This window comes from Pan paniscus, chromosome 8 (genome assembly GCF_029289425.2).
Source record: "Pan paniscus chromosome 8, NHGRI_mPanPan1-v2.0_pri, whole genome shotgun sequence".
NCBI lineage: Eukaryota > Metazoa > Chordata > Mammalia > Primates > Hominidae > Pan > Pan paniscus.
In genome coordinates, this window is record NC_073257.2 from 115,281,024 (window position 1) to 115,304,979 (window position 23,956).

Here is a 23,956-nt window from a genome sequence, read left to right on the forward strand (position 1 = left end):
CCCGCCCTTCCGATTCCTGTCTCTAGGTCACCTCCGCAACACAGCAACGGAAGTAGGGTGTTGAGCCCGCCCACACTTCCGGAAGAATTGCACTGGACTGTGGGTGTCCTGGTCTCCGCGTGTGTGAGTACCGCGACGCGAGCTTAGTGGTAGCTGGGTGCAGACGCCGTGGCGCTGGTGAGTAAAGGCAGAGGCGAAAAAGGAGGAAACCTCATGGCTGTCAGGTCTGTCCCAGGCCTGGTTCCCTGCCAGGCACACGCTGGATGAGTGTGGTTCGGCCACCTTAGCCCCGCTTCGAAGCCGGCTCTGTTGTAGCAGCCCCTGTAACCCCAGGCTTTGTGTTCGGAAAGTAGCCTAAGTATCTTCTGTGCCCCTGGATCGCCTTACTTTTCAGAGCCTCAGTTTCCCCTTGCTTGAAAGGAAATTAAGGGTGAAATTATCAGCAAACTAGACCCCCCAAACTTTCCTGTTTCTATGAATCATATACCCATCCCTGATTCCATATCCTTGGCCCCACCCGGTCATCACTTCTTTAGTCTAAAGCCCTTCTAGAGTCTTATTACCAAGTGTCTGTCAGAACTAACCTCTCCTGTCTTCTGTTTTCACTTATACCCAGTTCTGGTTCTCATGGTTTCTCTGCTGTACTGCATTTGAATCCTTTTTTTTTTTTTTTTTCTGTCACTGAGATAACAGGAAACAGTGCATTTGAATCCTTCTACCGAATTTACTTGCCTTCAGTACTGTCTCTCTTCATGTCCAATCTATAGCCTGCAGTATATTTTTCTTGCTTACTGTTCTCTCGCTTTCCCTGCTTAAGTCTTTGACTTGCCAAAGCAAACTACCCATATCTAATTCAAGGTCTTCCACAAAAAAGCCCAACTTCTCCTTTAATTTTTTTGAGACGGAGTCTCACTTTGTCTCCCAGGTTGGAGTGCAGCGGCATGATCTCAGCTCACTGCAACCTCCGCCTCCCGGCCTCAAGCAATTCTCACGCTTCAGCCTGCCTAGTAGCTGGGACTAGGCGCATGCCACCACGCCCGGCTAATTTTTGCGTTTTTGGTAGAGACGGGGTTTCGCCATGTTGACTATGCTGGTCTCGAACTCCTGACCTCAGATGATCCACGCGCCTCGGGCTCCCGAAGTGCTGGCATTACAGGTGTGAGCCATGGTGCCCGGCCTTCTTTAAAATTTAACTTCAATTTTTATGCTTTAATCTCCCAGTGATCTAGTTGAATAATTCTTCAGAGACAACAGCAAGCCTTTGAGCAGTTGTTTGATAGGGAAATTGCTGGTGTTTATTGAAATAATAGGCTTTTCCCATCCATGTCTTTTCTCACATTCCCTTTCTACCTGTCAAGCTTCTGTTCATCTTTTACCCTTCAGCTAAAAAAGATCTTCTTTATGAAGCTTGCCTCCTTTACTTATCCCTTCCTACATTGCCTTATCCCTTCCTACATCTTTGTGATCATTTATAATCTGATTTGCATTTTAAGTTACTTGCATAATTGTTTTATCTTCCAAAAAGTGTGCATGTTCTTTGAAGGCAGAGGATTATTATTCATCTATAGAGCTACAGTGTATCTCTGACTTAACTGTAGCTGCTTAGTGAGTATGTGCTACATTGAATCTATAACTTCTTTTTCTGGAAGAAGGTGGGTGGACTTGTGGTTTTGAAGCAGAGACCTTTGGAAAGATGAAGTATGGATTATTCCGGGCCTGACATCTAAACCATCTATGTTGTAGTCCTGAATGTTGTCTAGCATATTGCTGGAACGTTCTGTCTCTTGCCCGTTGATAACACCTTTCTGAAATCTGCTACCAAGACAACATGTCACCATTATCCTTTGCATTGTTTTTAGGAGACCCAAACATGGCAAACCTGGAAGAAAGCTTCCCCCGAGGAGGTACAAGAAAGATCCACAAACCAGAGAAAGCTTTCCAGCAGTCAGTTGAACAAGACAACTTATTTGATGTAAGTAGTATGCTTGTTTGGTGACACTCACTGGAAACTTTTACTGTAGTGTCTTGTGAAAAATGAGCCTTATTTGAGAATGTGTTATTTTTCCAGATTTTTTTTGCATTGAAGTCTACTTCTATAAATTTAACTCATTTAGAGAGGCCATACCACCACAAGGCTGTATCTTTTGAAGCTTGGCATTTAGTATTAAAGTACTGTTATTAGCTGGGCGTAGTGGCTCATGCCTGTAATCCCAGCAGTTTGGGAAGCCGAGGCAGGCGGATCACTTGAGGCTAGGAATTCAAGAGCAGCCTGGCCAACATGGTGAAACCCCGTCTATACTAATACCAAAACTAGCTGGGCATGGTGGTATACCTGTAGTCCTAGCTACTTGGGAGGCTGAGGCATGAGAATTGCTTGAACCAAGAAGGCGGAGGTTGCACTGACCCAATATTGTGCCACTGCTCTCCTGCCTGGGCGACAGAGTGAGACTCTGTCTCAAAAAACACACAAACAAAATAAATAAAGTGCTGTTCCTTGTTCTTAGACACTCTTTGCCATGTGCCATGTTGATTAAGGATGGAGAGGAAGCAGTTTTTTTGTTTTTTTTTTTTTTGAGACGATGTCTTACTCTGTTGCCCATGCTGAAGTGCAGTGGCGTGAGTAGCTGGGATTACAGGTGCCTGCTACCATACCTGACTAATTTTTGTATTTTTGTTAGAGATGGGGTTTCACCATGTTGGCCAGGCTGGTCTGAAACTCCTGACCTCAGATGATCTGCTCACCTTGACCTCCCAAAATGCTGGGATGGCAGGTGTGAGCCACTGCGCCCAGCTGATGTTTTTGTTATTTTTGTTGTTGTTTTTTCAAGAGATGGGGAGAGATGATGTTTCACTCTGTTACTCAGGCTGGACTTAAACTCCTGGGCTCAGTCGATCCTCCCTCCTTAGCCTCCTGAGTAACTGGAACAACAGGCATGTTCCACTGTGCCTGACTGATCATTGCATTTTTACAGGGGTTCCTTGCCACATGTAATGGTCAGAATTTGCATTAGACTTCACAGTCTCACCTAGACTAGGCTGTGCTCCAAATGCTTGGGGAAAGGGAACTAACATTTGAGTGTGTGGCTTTAGGTCTGTATTATGTAATCTTTTCAACTGTACTGTGAAGCACTGATTGCAATTCCATGATGAGGAACAGTGTCTTGCTCTGTCGCCCAGGCTGAAGTGCAGTGTTGTGATCTCAGCTCACTGCAACCTCCACTTCTTGGTTCAAGCAATTCTCCTGTATCAGCCTCCCGAGTACCTGGGACTATAGGTGCGTGCTGCCATGCTCGGCTTAATTTTTTTGTATTTTTAGTGGAAAAAAAAATACAGCCTGTTGGCCAGGCTGGTCTTGAACTCCTAATCTCAAGTGATCTTCCCGCCTTGGCCTCCCAAAGTGTTGGGATTACTGGTGTGAGCCACTGTGCCTGGATTTTATATAATTTAGCTGAAACCACATAGCTTGTTATGGTGGAAAAGATGAGAATTTAACTTGGGTCTGTGTAACTCTGGTGTCCATTTTCATGCACTATTCTACATTGCTTCTCAAACTAGGGAACCCAGTGTTCATCCCAGTCAAGAGAGGGAGAACACAAGAGAGAAGAGACTTTGGGAACATGAAGGAGGCTTCTCAGACCTTGGGCAGAGGGACCATTGGCGGCCCCCTCCCTTTTTTTTTTTTTTTAAAGCAAGAATTAAAGGAACAATTGGGAGTGGGATGGGGTAGGGTGGAGTGAAGGAGTAACAAAGCAAGGTGAGTGATGACCTGAAATAGGAGGGAAAAGTCAGATTGCTTCTTATACTTTTGCGTCTTTGTGGGTTCCCCCTACCCGCTTCTAGATTTCTACTGAAGAGGGATCCACCAAAAGAAAAAAGAGCCAGAAGGGGCCAGCAAAAACAAAAAAGTTGAAAATCGAAAAGAGAGAAAGCAGCAAGTCCGCAAGAGAGAAGTTTGAAATCCTTAGTGTTGAGGTTTGTTAAAGTTGGTTTTCATTTAAACAATTGACCTTGGTTGCTTAAGTTTGTGTATGTTCTTTTTTTCTTCTTTCCTTCTTTTTTCCCTTAATTCCATTTTCCCCTTAATATATTTCATGCGTGTGTGTGTAGAGATGCTTGGAATTTATGCTAAGGAGTAAGCATGATTTCCTTCCATTGCTAACCGATGCCAGGAATCTTTTCTTTTTCTTTGTATTTATTTATTATTTTCCAGAGACAGACCTGACTCTGTTGCTCAGGCTGGAATGCAGGCATGATCATAGCTCACTTTAGTCTTGAACTCCTGGGCTCAAGCAATCTTCCTGCCTCAGCTTCTCCTGAGCAATTGGGACTACTAAAGGTGTGTGTCACCATGCCCAGCTAATTTTTAAATCTTTTGTAGGGCTTGGATCTTGCTATTTTGCCCAGGTTGGTCTCGAACTCCTGTGCTCAAGCAATCCTCCTGCCTCAACCTCCCAAAGTGTTGGGATTATAGACATGAGCTACCCACCGTGCCTGCCCCCTTTTTTTCCTTTAAAGCTGTCGTGGGCTTGTTTGTGTCCTCACAGGACTTGAGTTCTGATATATTCAGAGGTTAGAATGGACAGTAACTTTAGCAGTCATTCTAATCTTACCCATTCATTTCATAGATGTGAAACCCATTTCCAAGAATTGAAGTGGTCTGTGTTCCTTACATTTTTATTTTTTATTTTTTAATTTTGAAATTATTTTGTTTTATTTATTTATTTATTTAGAGACGGAATCTCTCTCTGTTGCCCAGGCTGGAGTGCAGTGGTGTGATCTCAGCTCACTGCAACCTCTGCCTCCCGGGTTCAAGCGATTCTCCTGCCTCAGCCTCCTGAATAGCTGGGATTACAGGTGTCTCACCACGCCTGGCTAATTTTTGTATTTTTAATAGAGACGGGGTTTCACCATGTTGGTCAGGCTGGTCTGGAACTCCTGACCTCGTGATCCACCCGCCTTGGCCTCCCAAAGTGCTGGAATCACAGGCGTGAGCCACCGCAGCCAGCCTGCCTTACATTTTTAGATGATAACACCAATATATGTTAGTTATAAAAAAGAAAAGAAGTTAAATAACTTTGAAGAGGAACATTCAGATTTGGCTAGATTCAGAGTCAATATTTTGTCCTATATGATACTTTAAAAAAAATTGTTAGACTTGGTGCCAACATTAGAAAACTAAAATTTTTTTTTTTTTTGAGACGGAGTCTCGCACAGTCGCCCAGGCTGGAGTGCCGTGGTGCCATCTCTGCTCTGCTCACTGCAAGCTCCGCCTCCCGGGTTCTTGCCATTCTCCTGCCTCAGCCTCCTGAGTAGCTGGGACTACAGGCGCCCGCCACCACGCCCAGCTAAGTTTTTGTATTTTTGGTAGAGACGGGGCTTTACCATGTTAGCCAGGATGGTCTCAATATCCTGACCTCGTAATCCGCCCGCCTCCACCTCCCAAAGTGCTGGGATTACAGGCGTGAGCCACTGCACCTGGCTGAAAACTAAAAATTTTTTTTACATGAAAATGTGATTTCTGGCTTCTTGTAAAAATTTGAAAGTACTGATAGCAGAAGGCCCGTATTCCCTCATGTTTGTAATGACAAGGAGCTGAGTAGTGGTTGTGCCCTTTAGACCTGGCATGGTCACTCCAGACTGCCATTGTCTCCACTAGGTGGCTTCCTTCATTGTGTTGTCTGCCAGGCATTTGAGTTTGGGTTGCTCAGAATAATGTAAAAGGCAAAGGTGTCCTCCAGTATCCCAGTGCTGTTAACACTGTTGTATAATCTAGACCTTTTACAGTGCTCGGTCAGATATTTGAGAAGTTCACTGATATGTACACATGTGTATTTCTTTTCATTTATAAAATTCTTGTAGGTTTTTATTTTTTATTTATTTTTATTTTTTTATTTTCGAGACAGAGTTTCACTCTTGTTGCCCAGGCTGGAGTGCAGTGGCATGATCTGAGTTCATTGCAACCTCCACCTCCCAGGTTCAAGTGATTCTCCTGCCTCAGCCTCCCGAGTAGCTGGAATTACAGGCACCTGCCACCATGCCCGGCTAATTTTTGTATTTTTAGTAGAGACGGGGTTTTGCCGTGTTGGCCAGGCGGCTCTCGAACTCCTGACCTCAGGTGATCCACCCGCCTCAGCCTCCCAAAGTGCTGGGACTACAGGCATGAGCCACTGTACCCGGCCTATTTTTTATCTTTATTTTTTGAGATAGGGTGTCACTTTGTTGCCAAGACTGGAGTGCAGTAGTGTGATCACAGCTCACCGCAGACTCAACCTCCTGGCTCAAGCGATCCACTCACCTCCGAGTACCTGCGACTACAGGCGTGTACCACTATGCCTGGCTAATCTTTTTTTTGGAGAAACTACGTTGCCCAGGCTGGTCTGAAACTCCTGAGCCCAGGCAGTCCTCCTGCCTTGGCCACCTAAAGTATTGGAATTATAGGGCGTAAGCCACTGTGCTCGGCCTTATAGCTTTTAAATTGACACTGGAAGCCAGACCTTCCAACTTTCCCTATTGTTGTTCCCATCCTTATTGTACACATTTCACTTTTTCTTTTCTAGTCCCTGTGTGAGGGAATGCGGATTTTGGGTTGCGTGAAAGAGGTGAATGAACTGGAACTGGTGATTAGTCTCCCCAATGGCCTCCAGGGCTTTGTGCAAGTCACTGAAATCTGTGATGCCTACACCAAAAAGCTGAATGAGCAGGTGACACAAGAACAACCTCTGAAGGTAAGGGAAATCCGAATGAAGCCTGTTATTGAAAATAAGTGGAACACAAATAGATTTAAAATTACAACTTTGCCAGGTGCTAAGAAGGGAAAGTACAAGGTCCCGTGAGAGTTTATCATAAAGGAATTTTTGACTAAGTCTGGGAGCCTGGAAGACTGTTGAGGAAGGGATGCTTAAGCTGAGATCTAAAGAATGAGGGTTCCCTAGATAAAGAAGGAAAGGCGTTCAGGCAGAAGCAATGTAATATATAACAGAGAGAAGGCTAGTATGGCTAGGTAGGGAGAGCAAGAGAGTGTGATGTGAGATGGGCAGGAGAGCCTGAATGGGGGCCAGGGCACATGCAGCCTCGTAGACCATTTTAAGGGTTGTTTTTAAATTCTAGAATCAATGGGAAGTCCTTGAAATGTTCTCACTGGGGTACAGCATAACGTGTAGATTGAAGAGGCATGAGAAGTTGCTTAGAGACAAGTTAGGAGGCTCTTGTAGTCGTTCACGTCCTGAGATTGATGGTGACCTGGGTTCAGGATTTCCTGAGGACTGAGGAGGCAAAGTCATTGCTTGGTGATAGATTCAATATGGGTGGTGGGGCAGATAGAGGTGTCAGGGCTGAGTTCTAGGTTTCTGTTTTGCATGATTTGATGCTTGGTCATGACATCCTGAGATAGGAAACCCTGAAGGGGACCTGGATTGGGAGAGATGATCATGATTTTTCAGTTTTTGAGACAGAGTCTCACTCTGTTGCCCAGGCTGGAGTGCAGTGGCATGATCTCAGCTCACTGAAACCTCCATCTCCTGGGTTCAAGTGATTCTCCTGCCTCAGCCTCCCCAGTAGCTGGGATTACAGGTGCCAGCCACCACACCCAGCTAATTTTTGTATTTTCAGTAGAGACAGGGCTTCACCATGTTGGCCAGGCTGGTCTCTAACTCCTGACCTCAAATCATCCACCCGCCTTGGCCTCCCAGAGTGTTGGGATTATAGGTGTGAGCCATCATGCCTGACCTATGATTTTTGTTTGTTTGTTTGTTTTTGAGATGGAGTCTCACTCTTTAGCCCAGGCTGGAGTGCAGTGACATGATCTCAGCTCACTGCAACCTCCAGCTCCCAGGTTCAAGCAGTTCTCCTGCCTCAGCCTCCTGAGTAGCTGGGATTACAGGCAGATGTCACCACACCCAGCTAATTTTTGTATTTTTAGTAGAGACAGGGTTTTACCATGTTGGCCAGGCTGGTCTCAAACTCCTGACCTCAGGTGATCTGCCCGCCTTGGCCTCCCAAAGTGCTGGGATTACAGGCATGAGCCACCACACCCGACTCTCAAGTGCTTTTTAATGGTCATGTAAGAGATAGACTGCAAAACTGACCACTGGATTTAACAATATGGAACTCATTGGTGATTCTATGGGAGATAGAGTGGTGGAGTGAGAGGGGTGGAAAGCAGATTGCAGTGAGCCGAAGAATGAGTAAGGGATGAAGTAGAGGCAGAAAGTGTAGACAACTCTTTTGACAAGTCATTTTACATGCCAGTTATGTGGAAATATTTGAAGGCCTTATGCTGAAATTCAAGACTGTGGCTAGGCCACAGACCCAACTTCCTTTGTGGATGGGGGGTTATTCCTCACCCACCTTTTGGGTTCTCTGGGGTCTGAGGATGAGAAGTCACTGAGCCAAAGCTGGGTAATGGATTTTTGGTTCAGGAGAAGGGTGTGTATCAGGTCTTTCTCATTTGTGTTACGCAGGACCTACTTCACTTGCCTGAACTTTTCTCACCTGGAATGCTGGTAAGATGTGTGGTGAGCAGTCTGGGCATCACAGACAGGGGCAAGAAGAGTGTCAAGCTGTCTCTGAACCCCAAAAATGTCAACAGAGTGCTGAGTGCTGAGGCCCTGAAGCCTGGCATGGTAGGTGTCTAGGGTCGGGGAGGAAGAGTGGCAATGTGCCTTCTCTCTGCCTCTGAGGGAGCGTGGTCTAGGCCACCTTTTACTTTCAGCTCAATTGTGACACATAGGAGTGGTTCTTTTTCTGGAAGGAAGGTCTCTTGGGTTCTTTGGGTACTTAATGAACATTGAAGACTTGAACCTAATCATTACATTGGAGAAGAGAAAAGAGAAAGCAAGTCCAAATTTCTTTTTTTTTTTGAGTCGGAGTTTCGCTGTTGTTGCCCAGGCTAGAAAGCAGTGGCGTGATTTCGGCTCACCACAGCCTCCACCTCCTGGGTTTAAGCAATTCTTCTTCCTCAACCTCCTGAGGCAGGGATTACAGGTGCCATGCCCAGCTAATTTTTGTATTTTTAATAGAGACGGGATTTCACCATGTTGGCCAGGCTGGTCTCAAACTCTTGACCTCAAGTGATCTGCCTGCCTCAGCCTTCCAAAATGCTGGGATTACAGGCGTGAGCCACTGTGCCCTGCCGAAAGTCTGCTATCTTTTGAAACCACTCGAGGCAAGAGACTCTTCTATATTGTTCCATCATTCAGCTGTGTTAAACACTCCTCATTGCCTGGCAACCATCAGCTCCTTCAAGCCTGGGAGTGTTGAATTTGATGTCTGCTGTCTAGTGGGATTGTGGCTTAAAGTTTAATGTGGGAGTGGGATAGTGGCAGAGTGTGAGCTTAGTGGCAGGAACATTCAAGTTTGGATGTTTTGTGTGTGTCCCATTACCTTTGAATTGGAACTTCTGGGACTACTTTCTCTTCCCCAGCTACTTACAGGTACCGTATCCAGCCTGGAAGACCATGGCTACCTAGTGGACATTGGTGTTGATGGGACCAGAGCTTTTCTGCCACTGCTGAAAGCCCAGGAGTACATCAGACAGAAGAACAAAGGTGAGGGCAAGAAAAGGGGCCAGTACATGGTGGTGAGGTGGTACATGTGGGGATTATATTTAAGTGCCATTTTGATGAGTAACATGACAGAATGGTGACCCTGAAGGTGCTGTGGCTTTGGTAAAACCAGCACTTAATCCTAGTTAATAGGAAAGGAAAGATGTATGAAGGGCCAGCGAGTGGTAGGGTCTCACTAAGATCTGATGGAACAGTGTCAGTTTTTCTAACCTGGAAGATTCCACTGCAATTAGGGCCCCCATGGCTTCTGAACCAGCAGTCTCCTGGCTTGTGTATTTTTGTGTGGTAATTGAATTCCAGATCATTTAGGATAACTTCGTTTCCTTCTTGTAGTTGGCCCCTTAGAGATTGGGAATTTGGGGAGTAACTGATGCTAACTGGGCAGGTAGGCCATGGGTCTTTTCAGGTATTACTTGGGCCCACGTTAAAAGTCCTTCTCATAGTTACATTTTTCCTTTTGGGGCCTGGGTCTGGGCTTACAGGTGCTAAACTAAAGGTGGGTCAGTACCTGAACTGCATTGTTGAAAAGGTGAAAGGCAACGGAGGAGTTGTTAGTCTGTCTGTTGGTCACTCAGAGGTTTCTACGGCCATTGCTACTGAACAGCAGAGCTGGAACCTTAATAACTTGCTACCAGGACTGGTGGTCAAAGCTCAGGTACAGAAGGTAAGCTGTTATGCTACTACTACTTTTTAAAATAAAAATAATTCTTTTCAAAATATTAAATGCATAAAGTCTAAAACTACTGTCTGATAAAAGTAGTCACTAGTCACTTATGCCCATTGAGCATTTCAAATGTGGCCAGTGCCACATGTTGAAATGATAATATTTTGGATATATTAGGTTAAAAAACTATACTAAAAAGTCTTTTGTTTCTTTGTAGTTTCTAAAATGTGACTGCTAGAAAACTTAAAATTACTTGTGTGACTGGCATTGTATTTCTGTTGGACAGTGCTGATCTGAAAGGTCAAATGGAATTAAAAGGTTTATAATGAAGAACTTATCCGTCATAACCCCCATCTTTAACTCTTTTAGCTTATCTTTTGAAATTTCTCTCCATATTTTTGAGTAATAAGCTTCTGCTGGTATCTCTTGATTTTTCCATCTTAGGCATTGAGTTTTAACTTTTTATCAAGGTAGAAAAGATTTTGGTCTCTCTTTTTTTAATTAAAAAATATATATATTTTCCTAGCACTTTGGAGGCCGAGGCAGGCTGATCACGAGGTCAGGAGATCGAGAGCATCTTGGCTAACATGGTGAAACCCCGTCTCTGCTAAAAATACAAAAAATTAGCTGTGTGTGGTGGCGGGCACCTGTAGTCCCAGCTACTTGGGAGGCTGAGGCAGGAGAATGGCGTGAACCCAGGAGGTGGAGCTTGCAGTGAGCCAAGATTGTGCCACTGCATTCCAGCCTGGGCGACTGTGCGAGACTCCGTCTCAAACAAACAAACAAACAAAATATATATATTTTATAGAGGTGAAGTCTTACTATGTTGCCCAGGCTGGTGTTGAACTCCTGAGCTCTAGTGATCCTCCCACCCTGGCCTCCCAAAGTGCTGGGATTACAGGCATGAGTGACCTCGCCCAGCATACTAGCATGACTTTCTTTTTTTTTGAGACGGAGGCTCGCCCTGTTGCCCAGGCTGACATGCAGTGGCGTGATCTCGGGTCACTGCAACCTCTGCCTCCCGGATTCAAGCAATCCCCCTGCCTCAGCCTCCCGAGTAGCTGGGACTACAGGCATACACCACCACACCAGGCTGGTTTTTGTGTTTTTAGTAGAGACAGGGTTTCACCATGTTGGCCAGGCTTGTGTCAAAATCCTGACCTTAAGTGATCTGCCTGCCTGGGCCTTCCAAAATGCCGTGATTACAGGTGTGAGCCACCACACCTGGCCTACTATGACCTTGAACAGCTTTTTTCCCTTGGAGTTGGCAGTCAGCTTTGTTTTTGTCATTTGCGAAATTCTCTTCCTATCAGTATTTTTTCCTATACCTTCAACTTATTTTCCACTCACTACAATTCTGCATGCTTTCAAACCCTTTAAGTAAACTACTAGTTTCTTTTTCCTCCCACCTAGAACCCTTTTTAATGTCCTTGTGCTCTAGGATGGACTAGTTGCTCTGTAGGGCTCCTGCATAGCCGGTATCCTAGGACTTCCCTTCTGCTGTCTCCTCTGTCTGTATTGGAGCCTTCTTTGGTCCCATGTATTCTTCTTTTTGGGTTTACTCCCTCGTTTTAGTGTGGTACATTATCCAGAAGCATCCTGGGAGAGCCTCTCAACTTTAACTTCCAATTCTCCAGGAAGTTTTTGTTTAGATTGCCATATTATGAGTGAGGTACTAAAAAACTGTGAGCAAGTCTATGTGCCTGTGTGGGATTGTTGACTGTTTTTTTAATTTTTAAAATTTTTATAATTATTTATTTATTTATTTTTGAGACAGAGTCTTGCTCTGTCACCTAGGCTGGAGTGCAGTGGCATGATCTCGGCTCATTGCAGCCTCCACCATCCAGGTTCAAGTGATTCTCCTGCGTTAGCCTCCAGAGTAGCTGGGACTACAGGCACCCACCACCACACCTGGCTAATTTTTGTATTTTTGTAGAGACAGGGTTTCACTGTGTTGGCCAGGCTGGTCTCAAACTCCTGAGCTCAGGTGGTCCACCTGCCTCAGCCTCCCAGAGTGCTAGGATTATAGGCATGAGCCACTGCGCCCGCCTTCTTGTTGACCGTTTAACTTTCCTGTCAGGAACAGGACTAGCAGATTTAATTTGGGCAACCTCCTAACGTGATTGTTATAGGTCTTCTCTGACATGTTAGATTTCTCTAGAAAGGATCTGGCAATCTCCACCCACGAGGGTCTAAGCCTGGCTGCCCGAGAATGAGTACGAGAAAGGGGCTGGATATTTACATGATATTTAGAATTTAATTGACATAAGAATATTTACATGATATTTAGAATTTAATTGACATTTTCAGAATTTGCACTTTTCCTGTTTTTTGATTCTGATAACAGTTTTCCCAGAGAATAGGTTTAGTATTTTCCGGGAAGGTAAGAGAGAGGACTTAGTTCTCTGATTTTATTCATCTCCCTCACCACTATCTTTTGAGGGGATTGTTACTTTTCGCTTTTTGGTGACTCTATAAGGGTGACTTGGCTTGCTTGTGGTCAGTATCTCCCTTTTGCAAGCCCTTTTTTTTTTTAACCTTTTTTTTTACCTTCCTATACTGGGAAAATATCTAAGTTAGTAACAATCTATTCCAGTTGTCAGGCTGGCAGTTCCCCAAGGATACATGTACAAAGCTCCTTCCATCCCATGGAGGACTCCCAGAGAGTGGGAGGATTGATGTCCTCTCTTAGCTGGAAGGGAGGTGAGCCTACTAAGGAAAGAAACAGCCAGTGCAGGAATTGTTCTGCCAGTTATTTGTATAGGAAGAAAAGATTGTTAAGAGTTACCTGGGAGAGGAGAGATACACAGTTAGGGATACTATGGCATTGAGTGTTTACTGTGAGCAATGTCTCACATTCCTGGTTCTTTCAAAGAACTTTTTTTTATAACTTGTTCTGTTTTATAACTTGTTTATTTCTAGGTGACTCCATTTGGCCTTACGCTAAACTTCCTCACATTCTTCACGGGCGTGGTTGACTTTATGCACCTGGATCCCAAGAAAGCTGGAACATATTTCTCAAATCAGGCGGTAAGAAATGTTGAGCCTATATTTTCTTGATTCCAGTTGTGGTCCATTTGCTGTCCAGTATCACAGCTAGCTACAGGGAGGTCCTAGGACTGCATGCATACAGGTGTGCAGAGAGGAGATGAGAGGAATAATGAAAAGTGTTATGGAGGCCAGATGCAGTGGCTCATGCTTGTAATCCCAACACTTTAGGAGGCGAGGTGGGCAGATCACTTAAGGTCAGGAGTTCAAGACTAGCCTGGCCAACATGGTGAAACCCCGTCTCTACTAAAAATACAAAAATTAGCCAGGCGTGGTGGCGCATGCCTGTAGTCCCAGCTACTCAGGAAGGTGAGGCAGGAGAATCGCTTGAACCCGGGAGGCCGAGGTTGCAGTGAGCTGAGATCGTGCCACTGCACTCCAGCCTAGACAACAGAGCGAGACTCCATCTCAAAAAAAAAAAAAAAAAAGTGTTATGGAAGGAAAGTAAGAAACTCTCAGTGGCTGAACTGAAATTAGAGAAGGAGCAGGTGGAGAAGAAGGCAACTTTCAGTTTTTACTTCATAGTCTTCCATATAGTTTGATTTTTTTTTTTTTGGTGGTAGTAGTATTTTTGTTTTTATAATTTAAAGTAGTTTAGAAGAATATTTAACATAGGAGAATAAGATACGTTTAAACAGCAAAAGCTGATTTTAAAAGTTGTACAGTATAGATCCAACTTTGAAAAAAATTTTAAAAAGTACCTCTGGTTAAAATACTGGAATATTATGCAATCAGGTGTTAATAGTGATGAATTCTGGGTGATTTTTCTTTTCTTTTCTTTTTTTTTTAAGACAGGGTCTTACTCTGTCACCCAGGCTGGAGTGCAGTGGCGCAAACACGGCTCACTGCAGCTTCAATCTGCTGGACTCAATTGATCTCCCACCTTAGTCCTCAGAGTAGCTGGGACCACAGATGTGTGCCACAATGCCTGGCTAGTTAAAAAAAAATTTTTTTAGGCCAGGTGTGGTGGCTCACGCCTATAATCCCAGCACTTTGGTAGGCCGAGGTGGGAGGATCACAAGGTCAGGAGTTCAAAACCAGCCTGGCCAGCATGGTGAAACCCCGTCTCTACTAAAAATAAAAAAAATTAGCCAGACCTGGTGGTGCGTGCCTGTAGTCCCAGCTACTCGGGAGACTGAGGCAGGAGAATCGCTTGAACCCAGGAGGCAGAGGTTGCAGTGAGCCGAGATTGTGCCACTGCACTCCAGCCTGAGAGACAGAGTGAGACTCTGTCTTTAAAAAAAAAAAAAAAAAAAAAATTTTACAGGCGAGGTCTCGCCATGTTGCCCAGACTGGTTTTGAACTCCGGGGCTCAAGGAGTCCCCCAACCTTGGCCTCCCAAAGTGCAGGGATTACAGGTATGAGCCACAACCCTGGCTCCGCTCGTATTTAAATATTCAAATTTCCTACAATGAACATGGATATTTGGGAAGAAAATCCTAATATATGTTATTCAGAATTTTTTAGAATTCTAAAATGATTTCTTACTTTTCTTTTTTTAAATAGTAATGTGTGCTATAGATAATTTATTTATTTATTTATTTTTTGAGACAAGGTCACACACTATTGCCCAGAGTGGAGTACAATGGCACAATCATGGTTAATTGCAACCTCAACCTCCTGGGTTCAGGCGATCCTCCCACCTCAGCCTCCTGAGTAGCTGGGACTACGGATGCATGCCACCACGCCCAGCTAATTTTTGCTATGTTTTGTAGAGATGGGGTCTCGCTGTGTTGCTCAGGCTGGTCTTAAACACCTGGGCTCAAATGATCCTCCTGCCTAGGCCTCCTAAAGTGCTGGGATTAGCCTCCTAAAGTGCTGGGATTATAGGCTTCAGCCACTACAACTAGCTGAGAATTTTTTTTTTAAGTGAAACTAGGATTTTCTACTACCTAGTGGTAATACTGTTAATATTTTCCTAAACCTCTTTTTAGTAATTTTTTTCACCCTATAAGCATTTGTGTATAGAGTTGAGACATTTTACATCTTTTAATGTTATGATGAGATCAGGCTTTTTCTGTTAGTTTCAGAGGAGCCTTGGATGTAGTGACACCAGTACATGGTTTCTGTTGTATTACAGATACATCAGCTCCTTGGTGTTGAGGGGACACCTAGTATATAGTTTTCTGGCCTTGAGTAAACTTTCTGGCTAATTTTTATTTATTTATTTTATTATTATTTTTTGAGACAGGGTCTCACTCTGTCACCCAGGCTGGAGTGCAGTGGCACGATCATCACTCACTGCAGCCTTGACCTCCTGGGTTCACTCAGGTGATTCTCCTGCCTCAGCCTCCCAAAGTGGTGCATGCCACCATGCTTGGCTAACTCTTTTTTTTTTTTTTCTTGAGACTGAGTCTTACTTCGTCACCCAGGCTGGAGTGCAGTGGCACAGTGTTGGCTCACTGCAACCTCTGCCTCCCCATTTTAAGTGATTCTTGTGCCTCAGCCTCCTGAGTAGCTGGAATTACAGGTACGTACCACCATGCCCGGCTAATTTTTTTTTGAGACGGAGTCTTGCTCTGTCGCCCAGGCTGGAGTGCAGTGGCGCGATCTTGGCTCACTGCAGTCTCCGCCTCTTGGGTTCAAGCGATTCTCCTGCTTCAGCCTCCTGAGTAGCTGGGATTACAGGTGTGTGCCACCACACCCAGCTAATTTTTTGTATTTTTAGTAGAGACGGGGTTTCACTGTGTTAGCCAGGATGGCCTTGATCTCCTGACCTCGTGATCTGCCTGCTGCCTGCTTCGGCCTCCCAAAGAGCTGGGATTATAGGCATCAGCCACCGCTTCCAGCCTAACTTTTTTTTATTAAAACTAGAGATGAGGTTTCGCCATGTTGGCTGGGCTGTCTCAGACTCCTGATCTCAAGTGATCTGCCCACCTCAGACTCCCAAAGTGCTGGGATTACAGGCGTGAGCCATGATCCCCAGCCTATTTTTGTATTTTTTGTTGAGACAGGGTTTCACTATGTGCGCAGGCTGGTCTCTAACTCCTGAGCTCAAGTGATCCACCTGCCTTGGTGTCCCAAAGTGCTGGGATTACCAGTGTGAGCCACCCATACCTGGCTTGAATAAGCTTTGATTTAGTCATACATAGTCCCTATGGGACATTTTGATTTTTCTGCATGCTGCTTGAGTGTGGAAGCCAGTTTGAGTACTTACATACTAAGGATGTGAGTACTCACATACCTGGTTAGCATGTGGAAAGGCTTGATGCCTGGAAGGTCTGCTCTAGGGTGCTCCTGTGTGCCTCCTCCTGCTCACCCTGCCCTTCCTTTTGTCTAGGTGAGGGCCTGCATCCTTTGCGTCCATCCTCGAACCAGAGTTGTGCGCCTGAGCCTGCGCCCCATCTTCCTACAGCCTGGACGCCCACTCACCCGACTCTCTTGCCAGAACCTTGGAGCAGTGCTGGATGATGTTCCTGTCCAGGGTTTTTTCAAAAAGGCTGGGGCCACCTTTAGGCTGAAGGATGGGGTTCTGGCCTATGCCCGGGTAAGGAGGCCTCTTTGTTTGGTCAGGGATCTTATCACTGGAAGGACTTCTGGAGCACAGAGGGCCATTTCTGCTTCTTTCATTCCTTGATGCTAGCTTAAAATTTTTGGATATTGTAGTTCTAATTCCTGTTCATAGTGATTAGAACAATGTCTATTGACTGTATTAGGATGCCTTAGAACCAGCTTGCCATATCTGATACTTGGTTAATAGTTAAGTATAAGGATGAGTTAGGATCCAGACCAGGGCCCAGCAGAGTTTTTCTTAAAGGGCTATGTCATAAATACTTTAGGCTGTGGGCCCTGTGGTCTCTGTCCTAATTGTTCAACGCTGCTGTTATGGCATGAAAGCAGCCATAGACAGTACGTAAATGAACAGATGGCTGTATTCCAATACAACTTCTATTTACAAAAACAGGCACTAGGCACAGTTGACTGACCTGTGTTCTGGACTTTCCCTGACCTTGCTGAAATTCTGTGATGATAAAGAGCAGTTTTTTAGTGTGGAGAATTACTTAACCAGGCAATCAAAGTACTGTTTTTATGGTACATGATAAGTGTTGAGTCCTCTCTATGGGCTGTAAGGTCTCATTGGCTCAGACCTGTTGTCCCTGGCTTATCCTCAATCACTTGGTACTTTGCAGCTCAGCCATCTCTCTGATTCTAAGAACGTCTTCAATCCTGAGGCCTTCAAGCCAGGGAACACTCACAAGTGTAGAATTATTGACTACAGCCAAATGGATGAACTGGCCTTGCTCTCTCTACGAACGTAAGTCTGTCATTAACAGGTAGGGGTGTAGAGATATGCACCTGTACATGTTCATATTCCGTTTCTCCTGGCTGTGCTTGGGAAGGGTTTTCTTTCTTGCCAGCATGCCTGTGGTAGCCCTGAATTTTAGGCAACCTCTGCCCTAGTTTATTTAATTCTGTGTTTTCTCCTTGTCCTAGGTCTATTATTGAAGCTCAGTACCTTAGATATCATGACATCGAACCTGGGGCAGTGGTAAAGGTAAGACCTCAAGCATATAATTAGGTACTCCCTCACCATCAGGCGTTCTTTAGTTCACGCACAGGTGACTGTCAGCCCGTTAGTCCTCATGTTAACACATTGAATGTCATGTTCCTTGCTTCTGCCTGCTGACTAGAATTTCTTTCTCTTTCTTTGGGTAATTCATAGTTAATTTCAAGGTAAGATCTTACTAGCACCACCCAGCTACACAAAGGCAGTAGATCATAAATCCTGAGATTTGGGATTTGATGGTGGTTAGTAGACCTGATCAAAAGTTAGTCCTGTGATTATGGATCTACCTGGGATATTAGTGAGAAGCCAGTTCCAGGTACCTGTCCTGTCCGACCATTTGGCTCTAATCGAGCAGCTCCCTTTATATGTAGAGTTTATTCCTTAGGAGACCTTGACATAGTCCCTTCCTTTGGGGAATGTATTTTAAGGCACACAGAAAGCACATGCTCACACAGAAAGATGTGAAGGCTCCCATAAATAAAGCTGACAGAATAATCCAGCTCAGTGTGGGGTGTGTGCTTCACCCATGTGCCATCTGGAATAACGGGCACAGTTAGCCCAGGAAGTTGGCTGTGAAGGGGAGGTGTGACATGCCTTGTTGTAAGAGGAGGGGGAAAGGCCATTCTTGAGACATTGTGGCAGCTTATCTTTGGATTCTCTAGGGCACAGTGCTAACCATAAAGTCATATGGGATGCTGGTGAAGGTGGGCGAGCAGATGAGGGGCCTGGTACCTCCCATGCACCTGGCTGACATCCTGATGAAGAATCCGGAGAAGAAGTACCACATCGGGGATGAGGTCAAGTGCCGGGTGAGCCTCCTGAAGGGTCTCTTGGGGTTTTGGCTAGATGGGAAGAAAGCAGTTCTCAACTGAAGTTTCTGCCTTTTTCCACAAAGTGAGTGTGTAATGTCTGTAGTGTGTCTTGTGCTGTACCTGGCATTGGGAAGAGAAAAGTGAGTCCCCGTTTTGTGTAGTTTAATTGGGAGTTAAAATAATCATACGTGATGAGAGAGCAAGCCAGCCTGTGATCTTTTGCCATGTGGCTTGGTGCAGGTTGTGTGCTGTGGTCACACCTGAGAAAGGGGAGGTGAGGGTGGGCTGGAGCAGCCAGAATTGTTGACGTTATCAGTAGCGACTGCCACGAACAGGACTGCCACGAACAGGTATTCCGTGCCAGTTTCTATGCTAGGCATGTGACAAGCATTATTTCATTTAATCCTTGAAACAACCCTAACAATTAAGCACTATTATCTTCATTTTGCGGGTGGGGAAATTAAAGCTTAGGAAAGCCAACCGTCTTGCCCAGAGTCACACAGCTAATACATGGCAGAACAATTCAGCTCTGTATGACAATAATGTTTTCTAGATTTCTGGCAGAGGTGGAACTTGAAAGGATAGGTAGGATTTGGAAGGTTGGGGAGAGCAAAGGTTGTGTTCCAGGCACAGAAATAGCCCTGGCAAAGCTGCCAAAACGTGGGTGATTTATGACAAAGGCTCGAATCCGAAGGAAAGCTTCATAGGGTTGTGAAGATTCAACATGATGATGCACACAAGAGTGCTCCACGGGCAGGCACTCAGCATGTTAGATTTTCCTGTATTCAGTTTATCTCATCGTTATTGACTCAGCAGAGGTAATGATTGCCCATTGGTGCAAAATTTTACAGTAGTGGGATCAAGGGTTAAAAATAGTTTTTCTGTCTTTAAGGAGATGACCTTCTGAAGGGGTGAAAGACAGTTGCATCTCCATCTTATTTCATAGCTAATAAACGGCAGTACTAAGGTGGTAAATTGGTTCATCATTGGTTCTGTTAGACTAGATGCAAAGCCCACTAGGAAGGAGCCAAGATGGTGTAGAAGTTAGTGTAACCAAGACTCCATAGAGGTGCTGTAAGATAATTAATGTTGCTTCATGGTCAGGAGAGGGTAGTTTGCAGCAATTTATGGGAGGAATTACATTTGAAATAGTGATTTGTATGCTCCAGATTGTCATACAGCAGGAAGAATCTGCCACTGAGATGATTAGAGGAAAAGCTATAGCAGGTTCTTGGGGAATGGCCCCGTGGCTTTTGGGTTTAAGAGGTTGCAGAGACCAGCTCAGTGGCTCTCATGATAACAGATAACTTGATGACAGCCTGTGTCCCTCCCCTAGGTTTTGCTTTGTGACCCTGAAGCCAAGAAGCTGATGATGACCCTGAAAAAAACCCTGATTGAGTCCAAACTACCTGTCATTACCTGCTATGCCGATGCCAAGCCTGGTCTGCAGACACATGGCTTCATCATCAGGGTCAAGGACTATGGCTGCATTGTGAAGTTCTACAACAATGTGCAGGGACTGGTGCCCAAGCATGAGCTCAGTACTGAGTATATCCCTGACCCGGAGAGAGTTTTTTACACTGGCCAGGTAACCCTTCCCCTAGACAGGTCCCCTTTACCCTTGGTGACCCCACAAACACAAATATGAAGGAGCAGTAAGTAGTGGGGCTGCCTTTAGGAGGCTGAGGAAGAGAGCACATGGGGCAGTGGTGTGAGCCGGCTAAATGGAGGAGACGGGGAACAGAACAGAGAGAAAGCCTCAGCGGGGTTCAGCAGAAGCTGGCAAGCTGATGGATCTCAGGCACGCATGGAAGAGGTCAGTCTTTACTTGTAATAAACCTGTGCCTCTCATATCAGAAATTGTTTTGAGGTCACTGTCACCACACGGGGGCAGTGCTGTAAAACTAGTAAGTCTTGGTATCACTAGGAAAAGCAATTTTTTATTCCTTTAAACGACTTTAAACAGATAGATAATAATTGTACATATTTATGGGGTACAATGTGATATTTCTTTTTTCTTTTCCTTTTTTTTTTTGAGACAGAGTTTCCTCTGTCACCCGGGCTGGAGTGCAATGGCGTGATCTCAGCTCACTGCAACCTCCACCTCCCAGGCTCAAGTGATTCTCGTGCTTCAGCCACCCAAGTAGCTGGGACTACAGGCACGTGCCGGCATGCCCGGCTAATTTTTGTATTTTTAGTAGAGATGGGATTTTGCCATGTTGGCCAGGCTGGTCTCGAACTCCTGGCTTCAAGTGATCAGCCTGCCTTGGCCTTTCAAAGTGCTGGAATTACAGGCCTGAACCACTAAGCCTGGCCACCATGTGATATTTCAATACATGCTTACAATGTGTAACGATCAAACCAGGGTAATTAGCATCTCCATCACCTCAAAAAGAAAAATAATTTTTAAGACTTGGATTGTACAAAAAAAGTTACTTATGTCTTCCATTTATCCCAAAGGCTGCCGTGGGGGATTGTGTAGCTCTCAGTGCACTTCTTCTTTTCACTGCCTCCTGATCTGATCCAAAGGCTCAGTAGATCTCTCAAGGCCTCTGCAGCAGTAGTGGAGGGCACGTTGCAGGGCCTGCAAGGCTTGCTGGGAGGAGTTGCCAAGCCTGTGTGGTTTCTTGCCAGGTGGTGAAGGTTGTCGTATTGAACTGTGAGCCATCCAAAGAGAGGATGCTTTTATCCTTCAAGCTGTCGAGTGACCCAGAGCCAAAGAAAGAGCCTGCAGGACACAGTCAGAAGAAAGGAAAAGCCATTAACACTGGGCAGGTACGTGGACTTCTCTGGACAAGCTATTTTATGTTACAGTGGCAGAGAGCAGGGAACCACTAACACATGGCATATTGGAACCCACGAAGCGGAAAGATAGAGGTAGCTAGATAAGATTTTGGGGCTAGAGGGGTTCATACGCATTCCTTCCTGTGTGTCAGAACAAATGGAAGCTGTCCATGAAAGTCCTGTTACAGTGAGGCTTTTCAGCAGTGGGCTGCTGACCTCTTTCCTCTCAGGTCCCTAGGGCCAGCCTGCAGTTCTGGCTTTCCTGGGGCTCCATGGAGGGACTTGAGAGAGGAGTGCGATGGGTCCACCCATGAGTCCTGGTGAATGTGCACGTACATGCATGCTGGGTGGTTGGGGTGGTGGGTGGGGTTTGGAAGAAAGCTGCCTCTTAGAGATCCTTGGTGCCGGAGTTTAATGCCTCCAAGCCCTGCCTAATCCAGACCAGGTTGTTCTCTGTTCATGACAAGTGCTATTTTTGTCTTTCTCTTCCCTGGGTAGTTGGTAGATGTGAAGGTTTTAGAGAAGACCAAAGATGGGCTGGAGGTGGCTGTCCTGCCCCACAACATCCGTGCTTTCCTCCCCACATCTCATCTGTCGGACCACGTTGCCAACGGCCCATTGTTACATCATTGGCTCCAGGCAGGTGACATCCTTCACCGAGTCCTGTGTCTGAGCCAGAGCGAGGGGCGTGTTGTATCCTTGACTGGTATCTGTGGAGCAGAGGAAGGTGGGGGGCCATGGGTGCTTGGATGGGAAATTCTGGGGAAATTAGACAGCTATTTGACCTCAGAAATATCTCCACAAAACCAAACCAGTGATGAAGCCTGTGCTATGGAAAGTAAGAGCAGGCCTGAGTAAATGCTGCCAGCAGATGCTGGTGGTCAGGGCGGAGTAGCCTGAAAGGTTGCAGAGAGGGGGACTCTCGGAGGCTGGAGAAGGAGGCCCAGTGGGGTGCTTGGGAGCACATCTAGTTTTCTTGGGGCTTTCAGTGCCTGCCCCTTGGGTTAGAACCAATAATAAGGTGGCTTCTGTCCCCCTTTCCTCTTTTTTTTTTTTCCCCTATGCCTTCTCCCCTCGGGGCTATAGGCTCAGGAATATTCCCTTTGGTCTTTGCATGGGTGCTTTGAAGGAGCTTCTCACAGAATGTAAAGTTCATTCTCCTGGGAGTAAAAATGGGCAGAGGAGGGAAAATGAGTTCATCAGTGTAAAGAGGGAGTAGTAGAGGATTGTGTGATGGCTGATCCAGCTGCCAGACCAGGGGGATGAGCCATCCCTTTTTGGTGTCCTCTAGTAATCTGCAGATTAGTGAATCGGGAATGGAATAAAACCGTGATTCTCAGCTGTAGTGTGCAGTTGGGCCATGCAGATGGCTGGGCCACACCAAAGTTTCTAATTGAGTAGGTCTAGGTGGTGCTTGAGAACTTGCATTTCTCCTAAGTTTCAGGCGATGTTGATGCTGCTGGTCTGCACACTTAGAGAATCGCTGTAGGAGCAGAGATCAGCCTGCAGTTCTGTCTTTCTCTGTGGAGAAAGGAGATGGGAGAGATGGACATTTCATCTGCCCTTTCTGGAACATTCCTTGATGAAGTACCACTAGCTTCTTTGCAGGAAGCCAGCCTTGGTCTCCACAGTAGAAGGTGGCCAGGATCCCAAGAACTTCTCAGAAATCCATCCTGGAATGCTGCTCATTGGTTTTGTGAAGAGCATCAAGGACTATGGCGTGTTCATCCAGTTCCCCTCAGGTCTTAGCGGACTGGCCCCAAAAGCTGTAAGTTCAACTCCATGTACAAGGGCTTTGAGGAGAGATACAAGGTCACAGAACCTGAGGGCGGGTGGGGAGGAGTAGGATACTTTATTCTTTTTTTTTTTGAGACAGTCTTGTTCTGTCGCCCAGGCTGGCTTGCAGTGGTGTGATGTCTGCTCGCTGTAACCTCCGCCTCCTGGGTTCAAGCGATTTTCCTGCTTCTGCTTTCCAAGTAGCTGGGATTACACGTGCCCACCAACATGCCAGGCTTTTTTTTTTTTTTTTTTTTGAGTAGTAGAGACAGAGTTTTACCATGTTGGCCAGGCTGGTCTTGAACTCCTGACCTTAAGTGATCCACCTGCCTCGGCCTCCCAAAGTGCTGCGATTACAGGTGTGAGCCACCGCACCTGGCCAAGGATACTTTACTCTTTTGAAAGATTTTCAGGGGTACCTCTTAAGGTGTGTGTGACATAAAGGCACCTGGGAGGGGTGAGTGCAGCTGAGCTTTTGGCTCATGTTCCTCTCGCCCAGCTGTGTGACCATCTGGAGGAAGGGACACCTTTCCCACTCCACACTACACATTGAAGGCCTTAGTCTCCAGTGTGAAGATGACTGCACTTGTTTTTATTCTCTCAGCACATTTAGACAGGGAAATTGATCATCCTGAGCTACTGAGTACAGGTTTTGCAGACTTCTGAGGTTTTTGAGGTGTTAAGGGACCAGAATGTCCTTGAAATTATTACCTCCCCCACCCCCATGTCATTGAGTCCTGCACTTTCAGATGGGAACAATCCCAGCAGTCCCCTAGCAGAGCCTCCTGGTGTGCCTGGCATG

General features: G+C 45.6%; 1 protein-coding gene across 2 annotated transcripts in view; it reads left to right on the forward strand.

Annotated features, from left to right (window-relative positions):
* Positions 1-65: 65 nt before the first annotated feature.
* PDCD11 (programmed cell death 11) overlaps positions 66-23,956 on the forward strand; it is a 49,264-nt gene continuing 25,373 nt past the window's right edge. For both annotated transcript variants that reach the window (XM_034931417.2, XM_034931418.2), the window contains exons 1-16: positions 66-177; positions 1,860-1,972; positions 3,841-3,972; positions 6,558-6,725; positions 8,460-8,621; positions 9,422-9,545; positions 10,046-10,227; positions 13,150-13,257; positions 16,556-16,762; positions 17,406-17,530; positions 17,710-17,770; positions 18,445-18,591; positions 19,931-20,182; positions 21,229-21,369; positions 21,877-22,071; positions 22,976-23,146. In XM_034931417.2, coding sequence (XP_034787308.1) covers positions 1,871-1,972; positions 3,841-3,972; positions 6,558-6,725; positions 8,460-8,621; positions 9,422-9,545; positions 10,046-10,227; positions 13,150-13,257; positions 16,556-16,762; positions 17,406-17,530; positions 17,710-17,770; positions 18,445-18,591; positions 19,931-20,182; positions 21,229-21,369; positions 21,877-22,071; positions 22,976-23,146 — 2,277 coding nt within the window. In that variant the 5' untranslated portion in view covers positions 66-177; positions 1,860-1,870. The remainder of the gene's footprint in view (positions 178-1,859; positions 1,973-3,840; positions 3,973-6,557; positions 6,726-8,459; positions 8,622-9,421; positions 9,546-10,045; positions 10,228-13,149; positions 13,258-16,555; positions 16,763-17,405; positions 17,531-17,709; positions 17,771-18,444; positions 18,592-19,930; positions 20,183-21,228; positions 21,370-21,876; positions 22,072-22,975; positions 23,147-23,956) is intronic.